Source organism: Salvelinus namaycush, chromosome 27, assembly GCF_016432855.1.
Source record: "Salvelinus namaycush isolate Seneca chromosome 27, SaNama_1.0, whole genome shotgun sequence".
In the NCBI taxonomy this organism is placed as follows: domain Eukaryota; kingdom Metazoa; phylum Chordata; class Actinopteri; order Salmoniformes; family Salmonidae; genus Salvelinus; species Salvelinus namaycush.
This window is the reverse complement of record NC_052333.1, coordinates 39,088,106-39,104,876: the sequence shown is the minus strand read 5'-3', so window position 1 is coordinate 39,104,876 and position 16,771 is coordinate 39,088,106. Positions and strand designations below refer to the sequence as shown.

Here is a 16,771-nt window from a genome sequence, read left to right as displayed (position 1 = left end):
GCAGCATCCACCACCACCACCCTGAGTCATCTCTGAATCATCACTATTACTCCAGTCAGATCTAGGCGTAATCCCAGGTCTGAAAGGCTGCAGCGTCTAGCTCTTTTTCCCCCACGCCTCAGCACTTGTTTTCAGCCTCCATTTTGGATCGAAACACAGTAAACTGCTCGCTAATTGCGAGGCTAACCCAATCAGCAGAGGGAGGATTTGCTGGAGACAGTGTGTACTTTTACTTGGAGATGATTAAATGACTTTTGGTGCTGAGGTACGAGGAATAGCAACAGTGCCTGTCCCTGTCTCTGTCTCGCTAGCAGAGGAAGAAATTGTTTCTGCATCGCTATGTTACTGGTACATTTAGTACATGGGTTTTACCTGTAAATCCATCATGGTGACCTTGAGGGAGATCATTGATGATGTCATGACGGTTTCCTTGTGATTGAATGAAGGTTGTTTGATGGTCAGACTAAGAAACCAACCTGAATGTGAGCGGTATACAGACAGTCAATGTTACAGCATTGACATGAATGTAACGATAATGAACCATGTAATATATATCTTTTTATTTAACCTTTAACTAGGCAAGTCAGTTAAGAACAAAGTATTATTTACAATGACGGCCTACCGGGGATGAGTGGGTTAAACTGCCTTGTTCAGGGGCAGAACGACCGATTTTTAGCTTGTCAGCTCGAGGATTCAATCCAGCAACCTTTCGGTTACTGGCCCAACGCTCTAACCACTAGGCTACCACTAAGGCTACCACTAAGGCTACCACTAAGGCTACCACTAAGGCTAATACTAGGCTACCACTAGGCTGTAGTGGTAATGCATCATGTAACGGTGTTGACCATTTTGGGTATGCGTATCAAATATTGAAAGGTTTGGTTGGATATGTTGGTAAGACATTGCCTGGCTACCCAGACTCCTTGCTCCAGCCAAACGCCACGGACGTTAGTTTCATCTCCAAAATGAGTCTGGATTCGAGTACCTCCCTGACACATTCGGTTCCGTCTGATTGGTCCAGAAAACGATGGGTTTGGGCAAGAGCCAGAACACACGTGGGTAAAGCTGCGGTTTGAAAGTTCGTTTTGATGCTCTGATGGGAGACTATATAATCACTGATTACTTTGTTTTATATAACGCCCCTCGTGCCCCTCGTCACCATAAACGACTTCAATGATGGCAGTCTCGGACTAAAGTATGTAGCGAATGTCAGAGCAGCGGAAGAATTTAGTGTGAGTCGTCAGGCTAGGTCAGGCAGCAGCCTGCATGTGAGCAGCATGTAGATCTAGTGATCTACTATTACGAACAGTCAATGCTGATACTGTGATGGTACTGACAGTGATGTAACGGTAATGGCCATTTTGTTCATGGTCATTCACAATGGAGGTTGGTTTAGTTGTAAATCGGATTTTATTTAAATCTTCCACTGCGGAAGCAGACCCTTAGTTTCTGTCCACTGGTGTCTGTTTGCAGTTTCTTTGTCATTTATTGAAATGTATTCTCAAAATACGTTTTAGCGGAGACAGTGGTGGAAGGTACAGTAGTGCTACCTTTGTGTTTGTCTCTCGTCTCTCTCCCCTCTCTCTAGGCTGTCTTCATCAGCTTGTGCCGGCTGTACTAAAGAGCAGTGCTTTCCCACTCATAGGAAAAGGATGATGACACAGCAGAAACGACACAGAGACAATGCACAGCGGGGAGAGAGAGAAAGAGCACACCATCACTCTTTTCCCCCCGTGCACTTTACTACATATCTGTGTATCCCTGGGGTGCACTACATCTCTGTCTCTCCCTCTGCCTCCCTTTCTCTCCATTTTGTCTTCACTTGTTTGTCATCTTCATTGTATCTCTTTCTCCTGTTTAGATTCCCCCACTAGCTCTCCCCGTCTTCCTTTCTCCCTCTCCTTGTTGTTACATCTTCTGCCCTCCTCGCCCCACCACCTCATGTGTCACTAAGTGGACTGCTTATATAAGTCTATGACTCCACACACCTACTGAACATCCTTGTCCATCTCCCTCCTCCTCCTTGCTCCTCCTTCTCCCACTTCCCACCTCTGACTCTGTCTGTGACCTTTGTGATGGAACTGGGATCTAATTCTTATGTTATGTTATGCGTAGAGTGCGCTGCTACAGCAGGGTTCAACACTCACACACTTACAAATATGCTCACACACACCCACATGTACACATACACACACACACACACACACACACACACACACACACACACACACACACACACACACACACACACACACACACACACACACACACACACACACACACACACACACACACACACACACACACACACTTGCAAATGCACACACAATCTCCTTTCTTTCCCCCTACTCTCTCAATGACAGAAGCTCCTTTCCCTATGCATTTCTATCCCATTTGCGTCCATGATTCCCCGTAATCACATTCTCCATCTTTCCTCTTCCTTTCCCTCTTACAGGTCTCTTACTCTATTTTCCTCCCTCTCACCTCTTCCCCTCAATCTCTCTCTCTCTCTCCACCCCCCCCTCTCTCTTTCCCCTCTCGTTTTCCTTCCTCTCCCCTCCCTCTCTCCCTCTCTCATTTTTTTATCTTCCACTCTCTCTCCCATCTCTCCCGCTCTCTCTCTAAATATAGTCCTATTGAAGCATGGCTGTGTTGTGTGAGACAAATATCTGTCATCCAACATCTGAGAGAGAAGTGGGGTGCGAGCGAGGAGATATTGTAAGATTTATGGCAGGGAAAGAACAGTGGTTAAGGGATATGATATTGCTCTGTCTTGGCATGTGTGTAATGGCAAACGAGGACAAGGGGAAAGACGAAGAGAGATGGAGCGAGGGTGGAGTAGGAAAAGACACAGACAAGGAGTTACTCTACTACGCTATAATGAGAGAGGGAGAGAGGGGTTGTGACATTTCTGATCCTCATTTTTTAATTGAATAATAATCTCTCTTGAGAACTGACCTAGTATTGTGTGTGTGTGTGTGTGTGAGAGTGGGTGTGTGCGTTTGCGTGCATTGCATGTTGGCGTGCGCACACTTGTGAGGTTTTTCGCTCGTGTGCGTGTTCGTTTGCTCATTTTGTGTGTATGTGTGAGAGGAGAGTGAGATTGTAAGAGAAAAGAGAGAGAGAGAGAAAAAACCCTAGGGCTGAATGCAACTCAATACTGCCGCCTACTGTTACATAATAGTCAATACAGCTCCAGTTGTTGCAGATTTCCCCTGCCATTTATCCTGACACAGATTCCCACCCACAGCTAAGGATTCCTCACATCTCATCAATTGTCCTCTCGATCCCTTCAGGATAGGTGTAATGAGTTTGTATAATAATACTTTGTACAATTACGATAATGAATATACATAGTATGATAAACAGCTATCCCACTGGGCACAGACGTCAGTTCAACGTCTTGTTTTGATTTACGTTTGGCTGAGGTGTCAACTCACATGAATTCAACGTAAAATCAGCGACACCAATTCGCCATGCCATTGGATTTAGGTTCAAAGTTGGGTGAAAAAAATAAAAACGTTGATGACTTTTTTGCTAATCAAATCAGTTGTCCACGTTGATTCAACGTCATCACATTGAATTTATTGGTTGAAACAACGTTGATTCAAACGTTGATTCAAACCCGTTTTTTGCCCAGCGGGATGTCAAGCCATGTCATGGTGGCAGGATGTTACATTATGTCACAATCTCCCCTAAGGCTACAGGAACACGAGCATTTCGCTACACCCGCAATAACATCTGCTGAAACATGTGTATGCGACTAATAAAATATGATTTGATTTACAGTGATGACTGTATACACACATGCATGGATGCACGCACACACACACACACACTTCACATGTCCCAACCCAAGACTGATCTTCTGTACCTGCTAATACACTGGTACACTGTGTTCCGTCACCGTAGGCACATGGACCTAGCCCCTTCACGTTAGTGTATCCCTCCTCCCTGTGGTAGAAGAGCCACTAAGCCAATTACATGATCTTCTTCCGGCTTCACTGACCCAGACTATGTCATGCTCATGAGAATGGCAGGGACTCAAAACATGATAAGTAGTGCACCTAAGCTGATATCTGGTGTTTGAAAGGTTTTCAATGTTAACCCAATGAAAGTGATGATACACAGAACTTGCTTTGAAACAGAATAGAAGTACTTTATTTGGAGAGATTCGAAACAGGAGGAGACTGTTTCAAGAGTAGTGAATGTGGAACAGGCGGAAGTGGGAATTGAACCCCCGACTTCTGTGGAATTTCATTGGAATTTTAGACACTCAACCATACAGCCACACTGTAAAAAAAAAAAAAAAAGTCTGGGGTGAATTGAAATTGGAAAAAACAAGAACAATCAACATATTGTATACTTAATCAAAATAAATGTAAGTCATTTCAATAATTTGTTCATTTCATTTTACCCAAAAATGTAATACTAAATCCAACTTAATGGTATCGTTTATGAAGATAACCAAATATAGAGAACAGTTTGTGATTTAACTCATTGGAAGTCTGGTTTTAATCTCCTTGCACTTCCTATCTTGCCACATGGCTCTTGCCAACATTTTTAGACTAGGATTCTTATACACAATGTCGTATGCTCGAAGACAAAAAGTAACTTCTATATTAGTATTTAATCAGCCTGTTGTGCCATGAGATGTATCCTGCAACGCTTGCTGTAAAACCTGTAGTTTTTGCTGGTGCATTGAGCACTGTGCTCAATAATGCCTAACAAAATGGGTTAAACTATACAGACTAAAAACTAGACTAAACTATGTAGATGTAGAAATCAACGTTAAACATTAAAATAGTCTAGAAGAAGTGATCTAATTCTGCACTAGACAGGATTTGAAACACCATAATAGTGTTTAGAAGCTATAGAGAGAGGAATATACACCAAAAGAGAAGGTATTTATTTCTGCCCTAAACAGAACTCGAAACACCAAAAACAGTGTTTTCAACCATTGCCGGTAGTGCTCCCAGTCCCTGGCAAGGTGGTGTTACAACACACCATGTAATGATTCAAAACATCTCAGGATGATGTTTCAATACTCCAACAAAGTTAAGGTTTCATCTCCCTCGTGTTGGTGGCAGCTCAGTTGCCACTAGCTTTGTTGTTAAAAGCACTTCAATGTAACAGGGTGAGTTTTATAGTATGCTGTTACTCATCCATGTATTTATTCTCTCTCCTCTCTCCTTCTCTCTCCTTCTCTCCTCTCTCTCTCGCTCTCTCGCCCTTCTCTCTCTCTCTCTCCCTCTCTCTCTGTCCCTCCTGCTCTCATTCCCCCCTCCCTCTCTCTCCCTCTCTCCGTCCCCCCTCTCTCCAGTCTACGGAGGGAGGGCTACACAGTGCAGGTGGCAGTGAACGACTACCTGGACATCTACTGCCCGCATTACAACACTACCGCCACTAGCCAGCGGGGGACGCTGGAGCGCACAGTGGCCGAGCAGTACGTCCTCTACATGGTCAGCTACCGCGGCTACCGCACCTGCGACCCCCAGATGGGCTTCAAGCGCTGGGAGTGCAACCGGCCGCACGCGCCCCACGCGCCCATCAAGTTCTCTGAGAAGTTCCAGCGCTACAGCGCCTTCTCCCTGGGCTACGAGTTCAACGTGGGTCACGAGTACTACTACATATGTGAGTGGAATATTGCTATACTAGTCTCTATAGGAGTACAATATTTATGTAATGATGATTGTACTACTACATCTGTAAGTGGTGGAGCTGAGGTACTCTTCTCTCTCTATATATATTGTTATAGTCGAGTAATGGAAATGGATTGCATGGGCTATCTATATAGTGCTTTTGCAAGTGTACCAAGTGCAGGTACTTTACATTGTAAGTGGGAACTCAGTTCAGCCATTACCAATGTGTAGCACCCACCCACATACCTTAGTAAGTTAGAGTTGGACTATTACAGCATATCTTTGTGAGTCGTTGAGCTACATTAGTTCATTTAACACTTACACCACAATCCTAACTATACTTCCTTCCTTGTGAATAAACATACCACTAGTAGCTGTGTTAGAATGCTGCAATAATAGCCGTTTAACATTTCACTTTGTATTCGTCCCAAATGGCACCCTATTCCCTGTTTAGTGCACTATTTTTGACCTAGGTTCTGATCAAAAGTAGTGCACTATGTAGGGAATAGGGTGTCATTTGGGACAGAGCCATAGACTCTGAGTGTTAGTTCATAGGCTGGCCTATAGATGGCACATGGCTGACGTGTATCTGTATTCTATTGAAGCCACGCCCACCCATCATCACGGCCACAGCTGCCTGAGACTGAGAGTCTACGTCTGCTGCTCCACAGGTGGGTCTCTCTCTGTTTCTTTCTTCCCTCCCTCTTCCTCGTATACATACACACACACACAGTCACACACACTCTCACGCATGCATTCACACACACCCAGCTGTGTTTCCGGAAATTTTCACCATGCAAAATCGTATTTTCCCTAACCCCTAAACCGAACCCTAACCCTTAACCTTAGCCCCAAAAACCCTAAACCTAACCCTAACCCCAAAAACCATAAACCTAACCCTAACCCCCAAAACCCTAAACCTAACCCTAACCCCAAAAACCCTAAACCTAACCCTAACCCCCAAAACCCTAAACCTAACCCTAACCCCAAAAACCCTAAACCTAACCCTAACCCCAAAACCCTAACCCCAAAAACCCTAAACCTAACCCTAACCCCCAAAACCCTAAACCTAACCCCAAAACCCTAACCCCCAAAACCCTAAACCTAACCCTAACCCCAAAAACCCTAAACCTAACCCTAACCCCAAAACCCTAAACCTAACCCTAACCCCAAAACCCTAAACCTAACCCTAACCCCCAAAACCCTAAACCTAACCCTAACCCCCAAAACCCTAAACCTAACACCAAAACCCTAACCCCCAAAACCCTAAACCTAACCCTAACCCCAAAAACCCTAAACCTAACACCAAAACCCTAACCCCCAAAACCCTAAACCTAACCCTAACCCCAAAACCCTAAACCTAACCCTAACCCAAAAACCCTAAACCTAACCCCAAAAACCTAACCCTAACCCCAAAACCCTAAACCTAACCCTAACCCTTAAGCTTAAAATAGCATTTGAACAAATGCAGGACCTGGGAAAAAATCCTACCTTTTCAGGACATTAGGGTGAAATGTTACGACATTGGGGTCCTGCTAATGTAGGAAAACAAGTGCACGCACCACGCACACAGGAGACCTGAGGCTACAGCTTCTGACAGTGCTTTCCCAGAGTTCTTATAGTGAGGTTATTTCTACCTTACTGTGTTCCAGGGTTGTATGATGTTCTATGTTATTCTATGTTTCCAGGGCTTTGATAGTGATGTTCAGTGTTATTCTGGGTCTCAAGTGCTCTGATAGTGTTTGATAGGAATGCGCTCTCTTCGATCCTGATGTGCTCTCTCTCTATCTGATGCTTTCCCTCTCTCTCTCCCCTATTCCTCTTCTCTCTCTCTCTCCCCCCTCTCTCTGCATCTTTCCTCTTTATCTCTCTCTGTTTCCCTCTCTCTCTCCCCCACTCAGCTCTCTCTGTGTTTCTGTCTCACACTCTCTCGCTCTCTCGCTGCTCAACATCTCCCCCTCTCGCTCATCTCCGCATCTCTCTGATAGTTGATGCTCTCTCTGATAGTGACGTTCTGTGTTATTTTTACTCCAGTAGCCTCTCTCTCTCCTGCAGGCCTTTGATCAACGCCCTGTGCTGAAAGCTCCCCCTACTTCTCTAACCTTGTCACCATTAATACATCCCACACTCAGGCCAGTGTCAGCTTCTGTGTACACATCACCTTAACCCCCTCTCTGAGTGTCAGGGCTAATCTATTGAAGTGTCCACTCAGGTTGTGTGTGTGTGTGTGTGTGTGTGTGTGTGTGTGTGTGTGTGTGTGTGTGTGTGTGTGCGTGTGCGTGTGCGTGCGTGTGCGTGTGCGTGTGCGTGTGCGCGTGCGCGTGCGTGCGTGCGTGCGTGCGTGCGTGCGTGCGTGCGTGCGTTTTTGTAGAAAGTGTCTGTGTGTGTTTGTATGTGTGCGTCCGTGCGTGATTGCATGTGTGTGATAGTGTTTCCTTTACAAACCACAACCTTCACTCTGAACGGTCTGCTTAATAGCCTATCATCTGGACCCAATTGTTCTCTGCTATTCTCATGCCACTGTATCTCTGCCCTATCCCTTTTGTTTTGAGAGCATTCTTCTCTACAAATGCACATACTTACAATGTGCCTCATATCTAACAGATTAACACACCGTACAGTAACTCCCTATCAATATGCTACATCCCTCTTTGCAGTGCAATATTATATGGGTAAGCAATGTGCATTATCATTTAAAAATTCACTGAGCTGATTTTAATGTAATACCAAGTCAAGGCTTATCAGTGTGTGTAATACTTTCCCTCTCAGTGAATATGCCTTCATCTTCTGCTCGATAGCTTCACCTCATAGGATATCTTCACGTACTGGACTGGAGTGTCCTGGCATTCACACATTGTGCGTCCAGAATGGCACCATATTCCCTTTATAGTGCACTACTTTTCACCAGGGACCATAGTGTGCAGTATATAGCACTATATAAGTAGTGCAATATATAAGGAATAGGGCGCCATTTGACGGGCAATATAGGGAATAGGGTGCCATTTGAGACGTAACCTGGGCCCTGGTCAAAAGTAGTGCACTATGTAGGCAAAAGGGTACCATTTGGGATGCAGTAACAGTGCAGTGGCCGCCCAGTTAGTGTGTAAAATAAGTAGTGTGGGCATTTGAATGACATTGTGTATTTGTGTTCCTCTCTCTCTAAGTCTCCCACGATGATGATTCCAGTCAGACCCCTCCTGACTACACATTCAGGCCCAATATCAAAATACACAACATCGGTGAGTACTCTCCCTGATGCTCTCTCGATCTCTTTCTGCATCTCACATTCTCTTTCTTTCTCTCTGTCACTCTTTCTCTCTCAAACACACACACACACACTCACACACACAGTTGTCCTTCCTCAATTGTATCCTAGGTCTTCTAATGAATGGAAGATTCCTGTTTACCAAAGACTAGGAGGTGGAGGTGAACGAGTCGATGGTGCAATTGAGTGGTTATATAAACACCCTCGTCCACACTCTCTCTCTCTCTCTCTCTCTCTCTCTCTCTCTCTCTCTCTCTCTCTCTCTCTCTCTCTCTCTCTCTCTCACAAAAGCCTTTCTTGCTGAGAACCATTTAGCTTTGGCTGCTTCTGGGAGCTTGTGGCCAGCCGAGACGGGGCTAAAAGAGTGTGACCCACATGAGATGGAAACTCAAACCAGGGCACAGGGGGGGAAAGAGCCCCTGAGCTATAAGACTATTCTGAGAGAAAGGCTCAATGGTGCCTGGATGGCTCCACAGAGCATCGTAACTCATGACCGAGCTTAGGGAGAAAAAATGAAAGTAAACGCACATAGTCCAAACAACCCAGAATGCCTTGGGGAATCCTAATGCATCCTTCTGTACTTAGTGACATTAGTGACATCAACAGAAAGAGGACACAGTAGCAGTCATGACTCATGACCCATAAACACTTGCGTAACCCTGATGGCCTCGCTAGCCACACTGACCGCCCACTTGCTCACCCACTGGACTGGTCTTGGCCTTGGATTAGCTTTACCCCACCCTCTCTCTCTTCTGATTGGTGTTTTTACTTCCTCTTCTGTCATATTTACAGTATGTTTCCTATCGGATGGGTCTCCATTTACCTGTATGTGAGTCCAAGAACACCCTAGAGCAGTGCTCCAGTTTACATCCCTGAGAACACCTACTGTAACAGCTCCAGTTTAGCTAGCACTACCGTACACAATCAGGAACACTATTCTATGGTACGAACTCACTCACCGCCCCCTCCCGTACTGAGATAACACGCTGATAAATACCTTGTCAACTAATCTCATAGAGTTAGATAAAGGACTCATCCTTGTATTTGTGCAATTTTGGCATCTGTGACAGCATGGGCAGCGCCATTGAGGCTATCTCTATGGTAAAGTAGTCAATGTTATTTTCTTTTGTGTTTGAAAACAGCATAAAGCTAATATTGGTGATTTACCGCCACCTGCAGTGCTAGAGACCTGAATCAAATCTTTTGTGTCAGTCATTTATTGTGGCCACGAGATGGCAGTGAAATAGCTTAAAGCCATTTAGTAAGCGTAGGCCATCCAATTTGAAGAATGCTCTGATCATTGGCTGATCGCTCCACACCCATAAGAATCCACACCCAGTTGACTACTTTAAAATGGTGGAAGCCCTCAATGGCAATGTCCATGCTAAAAGGGGTTATATCCTATCTCTATCTAACTCTATGGGTAAATCTACCTTTCAGCTGGAACAGTCTGTTTACCACAGGCACTCAGGCCCTATCACTTTACCATATTACTTTATTTACCCACGTCACTGGTGTGGATGTCAGGGCTATGTGTCATCGTCGTATCCGACAGACATGTTTCCTAATGTTTCGATGAATGACTTTGACGTGGCAGAAGCACAGTCAAACCAGTCGAGTTGGATGCTGTTCCATCTCTTGACAAAACAAAATTCCAGAACTTTCCACAAAAAGTGTAATAAGACAGGCGCCAAGTGTCATTCTTCTGTGTCTATACCCGGATTCTCGCTGTATCAGTGTCGCACCTTGTGTGTGTCTCTCTTATCGCGTTAACTCTTCACCGTCTGTCCCCATTGGGGCCTATAGGGAGGCTCCGGATTCTTCTCACACATCCCAGGCTTACATTGAGAATGAGATGTATTTTTTCCCTGTTCTCTCTCTTTCTCTTACCCTCCAGCTAATGTAGGTTTGTGCCTAATCAATAGGTTTGTTCTATAGCAATTTCATTTAATTGCAAATCCTGCTAGATGAAGCTAACTCTCTCTCTCTCTCTCTCTCTCTCTCTCTCTCTCTCCACCCAGATGAATTTAACCCTGAAATTCCCAAACTGGAGAAGAGCGTCAGTGGCAGCAGCCCATCACGCGATCGCCTTCTGCTCACCGTGGCAACATTGCTCATCTCCGCCCTCCTGGTGTCCTAGCAACTGTCTCCCCGAGTGACATCACATGGATACCTGGACCGCTTGGCCTGAAGGGCTCTGTATTCACTAACCCTGGGTTCAATTAGAAAGTGGGAGTAAACCAAGGAAAGGACACATAATTCAACCAAACAAACGCCAGAATTACAATCAATTCGACACAAACATAAAAAACAGGACTTACTCTCGGATCGTACTCACTTAAGGAGAGGCCTTTAAAATCTGCCATTTTGCCCTTGAGCAAGGCAGTTAATCCCCCAAAACAACTGCTCCCCAGGTACCGATGACGTAGATTAAGGCAGCCCCCCTGCACCTCTCTGAGTCAGGGTTGGGGTTAAATGCGAAGACACAATTCAGTTGTGCAACTGACTAGGTATCCCCTTTCACTTTCCTTTCCCTTTTTCAAGTCTATCTCCACTCACCTCTAATCACCGTTGGTACACCGTTTGTGCGACATGATGGCGTCGGTTCATGCATTGTCAGACATACACTTTGTGCATATGTGCCACCGCATTTCATGCATTTGGTATGCCACCACAAGGACCAATAGGAGAAAATGGCATTCAGACTTATTGACTTATGATACTTCCATCAGACCTAGGCTGCCTCTGGCTACACATATGCAGTTAAAGTAGGACATGTGCAGTGGGATTTGTAATGGGATGTACACAACCATACAGGAGTATGGCTGCCTGTCCATCTGCTAAGGAACTCACATGACATTGCCTTCAGCTAGTCCCAATATGGAGGACCTTTGAGCTCTGTGGAGTAGGATGGACTGGGCTCCACTGAGTGTGACCAATAGACTGGGGACTGTAGGCCTCCAATGGGTTTTGAGGACTGGACTCAGCTGGACTTGGCTGTGCTGCAGTACTGTGGCCCATGCTGGACTCTGCCCGAGATTCGCTGTACTGTGCTGTGCCATAAACTTGCAGCCATTTCTCTACACTGCTGCCATTCTACCGGATGTCAACCCATCTTTTACTGTCATGGTGGTGTTGACTGGAAATATTTTGAGAAGTTCTCTATAAGGCTTTCGAGTCCGTTATCCATCTCCTCCAGATGTTCTCTAACCTTGGCTTTGTGGTGCATAGAAAGGTCCAGAGCCCATATGTCCCTCCAAGAACTGGTCCTAGATCTGTCCTAGATCTGAGACTCTGGACCTTTGCTTTTAGAGCATTTCCAGAAGCACACATCTGTGTTTTTGCTATGTACATTTACCCATAACACTTTGCATGGGTTCCAGGTACCAACATTTTATCAATAGTCAACAGAGTGGTTTCTAATACCACCAATTACAATATGAAACATTTCACAACAACAAATTCCCTACAAATCCAGACCTGATTTAATTTTGTTTTTTAAAATTCCCGTCACTTTTAAAGGTTCCTGAATCAGGGCTGGTCATTATTGGAATCCCAGCCACCGTGGTAACGACCCAATACAGTCGCCAGAGTGCCACAGGTGCCTGACTGTGATTTGTGTCACAGATTACTTTCGCCGCCATTTTGTAAACATGTGTGAATGTGCAAACAGACAGCAGTCCTCTGATGTACTGTTTTATACTATCAAGTCGGACAATATCAGGATTGCATTATCGATGACAATGCTGTATGGTTTTATTAACATTTAAATTTTTTAAGTACATTATTTATTGATTTGCTTGTTTATTTATGTACATTTTCAAGTATTTTTTCATTAATTAAGCTACTGTGCCAAACTATATTTTTTTTTTGCTAAAGTACTTGCTTCTGTTAAGTACAGTACCAGGATATGTGCCGGTTAAGACTATTAAGGAGAGATGTAAACTCTTCTTCTCACTTGTTATAAAGCATCACATTTAACCATAAAACGTATGGCAACAGCATGGAGGAAATAAGAGTACAGGTGATACCGGATAAAAGACGTCACCCCTTAAGTGCTGAAGTTAAACATTTTGACACAAGAAATGAGGATAGTGCATTGTAATGTGACTTTATATGCATACAGGTAGGGACAGAATGTATGTGTGTGTGTGTGTGTGTGCGTGCGTGTGCGTGAGAGAGAGAAAAGGCATATCCTTGCACATTCGTGTGAGTTATATATGTATTAGGAGTGTGATTGTCCGCGCTTTCGAGTATGTGTGCATTTTAGACTTTTGGTATTCGTTGAAGGACTTGTTTGTAGGATCTGAATATGCAAGCCTGTATGAGAGAGAGAGAGTGAGAGAGAGAGAGAGAGAGAAAGAGTTAGAGTGAGTGTGTGCTTCAGTAATGTTAGTTTATGTTAGGATTTTAAAAAAGCATTTACTAACGTTGGAGACAACAACAAGAATTGTGTTTACCTTTGACAAGAATCAATAAAAAAAAAACATGTCAACTGAACTAAGAATGACGATTGTTAAAATAATGACAATAAAAATCGTACTTTTAGCAAAAGTCTTCATACATGTATGTCCTAAATTCCATTGTTTACTTGCTACGTTGTTTCGTCAGGAACATTCTGTGTAAGAATGTTCTCCATTTATCTTTAATATCCTTCTTTGCTCTTCTGCTATCTCACCTGCACCTACCCTTGTCCTTCACTTTCTCTTTCAGTTTGCGTTTATATGTTTACCTTCCCTTTCTGTTTGGTCCTTGTCTGTTCCTGTTAAGATCTTGCTCCCCCTGTCCCTCACACTATATTATACTAATTTAAAGTATCCTACATACTAGAGCTGCACAATTCGTTATTTATTTATCATTATTGCGATATTGACGTGCAACTTCTTCATATACACTGAGCAAAAATATAAACGCAACATGCAAAGTGTTGGTCCCATGTTTCATGAGCTGAAATAAAAGATCCCAGAACTGTTCCATAAGCACAAAAAGCGTATTTCTCACAAATGATGTGCACAAATCTGTTTACAAACCTGTTAGTGAGCATTTTATCATTTGCCAAGATAATCCATCCAACTGGTAGGTGTGGCATATCAAGAAGCTGATTAAACAGCATGCTCGTTACATAGGTGCACCTTGTGCTGGTGACCACGCTAAAATGTGCAGTTTTGTAACACAACACAATGCCACAGATGTCTACATTTTTTGAGGGAGTGTGCAATTGGCATGCTGACTGCAGGAATGTTCACCAGAGCTGTTGCCAGAGAAATAATGTTAATTTCTCTACCATAAGCCGCTTCCAACGTTGTTTTAGAGAACCGGCCTTACAACTGCAGGCCACGTGTATGGCATTGTGTGGACAAGCGGTTTGCTGATATCAATGTGCCCCATGGTTGCGGTGGAGTTATGGTATGTGCAGGCATAAGCTACATACAACGAACACAATTGCATTTTATCGATGGCAATTTGAATGCACAGAGATACCATGATGAGATCCTGAGGCCCATTGTTGTGCCATTCATCCGCCGCCATCACCTCATGTTTCAGCATGATAATGCACAGCCCCATGTCATAAGGATTTGTACACAATTCCTGGAAACTGAAAATGACCAAGTTCTTCCATGACCTGCATACTCACCAGACATGTCACCCATTGAGCACGTTTGGGATGCTCTGGATCGATGTGTATGACAGCATGTTCCAGTTCCCGCCAATATCCAGCACCTTCACACAGCAATTGAAGAGGAATGGGACAACGTTCCACAGGAAATGATCAATAATCAACAGCCTGATCAACTCTATGAGGCAAATGGTGGTCACGCCAGATACTGACTGGTTTTCTGATCCACGCCACTTCTTTTTTTTAAAGAAATCTGTGACCATCAGATGCATATCTGTATTCCCAGTCAGGTGAAATCCATAGATTAGAACCTAATGAATTTATTTCAATTGACTGATTTCCTTATATGAATTGGAACTCAGTCAAATCTGAGAAATTGTTGATTGTTGCGTTTATATTTTTGTTCACGATAAATCCATGTTTTCTCTATTATACTATTGGTTTGTGTATCTTTATCTCTGAAAAAATCGAGTTAATCCTTGTTCCCACTGGCAGTTGGAAGTAACTCAAATAAAAAATGTGCATATCCGATTCGAATCAGTTATTTTTCCTGCAGTCTGAACAGCCAAAAAGCACATGGAATCGGATATTTCAAGCCACATTTCAAACAACCATCATAGGTGGTTTGAATTGAGATACCAATCTTGTGCTTGCTAGGTACTCTGTTGACATTTTGACAAGAACACGTGGTAGCTAACTAGCTTGTTAATAGTTTACAAACATGTGTTAGAAAGCTTAACAGTAATCTAGCATGCTAGTTGACTGCTGTGGCTAGCTAAAAATTTAGAATTTTGAAAGTTGGATCATCTTATCCATTTGAGGCTTTAAAAGTGTTCTTACACTATGCTTTTGAACATTCAAAGCAATTGGGAAATGTCCACGACATCTTAGCTGGCTATAGACCTAACTTCTTGAATGATAGGGAGCACGAGGACCAACACCAATCAGCCTTCACCACTGCGCACACACCCATCGTTACTATGACAACTAGCATAGCCATGTCAGCAAATGACTGCTGTCTGAACACACACAATTTACATTTGGTCAGTTGCTGTTTGGATAGTCAGTTGTTTGGACAGTCAGTATTCAAAAACGGATTAGAAAAAAATACTGATTTTAGCATTAAGGCCTGCAGTGTGAACAAGGCTTTAGTTAGTCTTAGCAAGCTCCAATCCTAATGCTAATCACTAACTAGCTAACTGGCTATCTAAATGCACTTAACTAGCAAAGATTACGGAGGTAGCTAACGAATGTTAGCTCTAATACAGGCTGCTACCAGTGGTGGTGTCAGCATGTTGTTTGTTCAATCACATGTTCTGAATCAGACTGGAAGCATCATCTAAAACCTTTGTCTGAATGTAACATTCATTCAAATTTAATTAGGGTCCCATGGGAAACACTGACAAACCCTTTGGTTCCTAGTACCCTGTCACAACAACTCCTATACCTGTCTTTTTCATTCGTTTTCATGCCAAACAACACCAACCATAGAATTACAGTGCTTTCAGAAAGTATTCAGACCCCTTGACTTTTTCCACATTTTGTTACGTTACAGCCTTATTCTAAAATGGATTACATGAAATTGAGCTCAGGTGCATCCTGTTTCCATTGATCATCCTTAAGATGTTTCTAGAACTTGATTGGATTCCACCTGTGGTAAATTCAATTGATTGGACATGATTTGGAAAGGCACACACCTGTCTATGTAAGGTCCCACAGTTGACAGTGCATGTCAGAGCAAATACAAAGCCATGAGGTTGAAGGAATTGTCCGTAGAGCTCCGAGACATGATTGTGTCGAGGCACAGATCTGGGGAAGGGTACCAAAATATTTATTCCGCATTGAAGGTCCCCAAGAGCAAAGTGGCCTCAATTTTTTCTTAAATGGAAGAAGTTTGGAACCACCAAGACTCTTCATAGAGCTGGCCGCCCGGTCAAACTGAGCAATAGGGGGAGAAGGGCCTTGGTGAGGGAGGTGACCAAGAATCCGATGGTCACTTTGACAGAGCTCCAGAGTTCCTTTGTGGAGATGGGAGAACCTTTCAGAAGGACAACCATCTCTGCAGCACTCTACCAATCAGGCATTTATGGTAGAGTGGCCAGACGGAAACCACTCCTCAGTAAAAAGGCACAGGATAGCCCACTTGGAGTTTTCCAAAAGACACCTAAAGTACTCTCAGACCATAAGACACAACATTCTCTGGTCTGATGAAACCAAGATTGAAATCTTTGGCCTGAATGCCAAGCG

General features: G+C 43.7%; 1 protein-coding gene across 1 annotated transcript; it reads left to right on the top strand.

Annotated features, from left to right (window-relative positions):
• Positions 1 to 1,027: 1,027 nt before the first annotated feature.
• On the top strand, positions 1,028 to 11,384 carry LOC120022415 (ephrin-A3-like). Its single transcript, XM_038966300.1, has 5 exons — positions 1,028 to 1,059; positions 5,324 to 5,634; positions 6,248 to 6,313; positions 8,807 to 8,881; positions 10,929 to 11,384. Exons 1-5 carry the CDS (start codon positions 1,028 to 1,030, stop codon positions 11,045 to 11,047), a joined length of 603 nt encoding a protein of 200 aa, XP_038822228.1. The 3' UTR covers positions 11,048 to 11,384.
• The last annotated feature ends 5,387 nt before the right edge of the window (positions 11,385 to 16,771 follow it).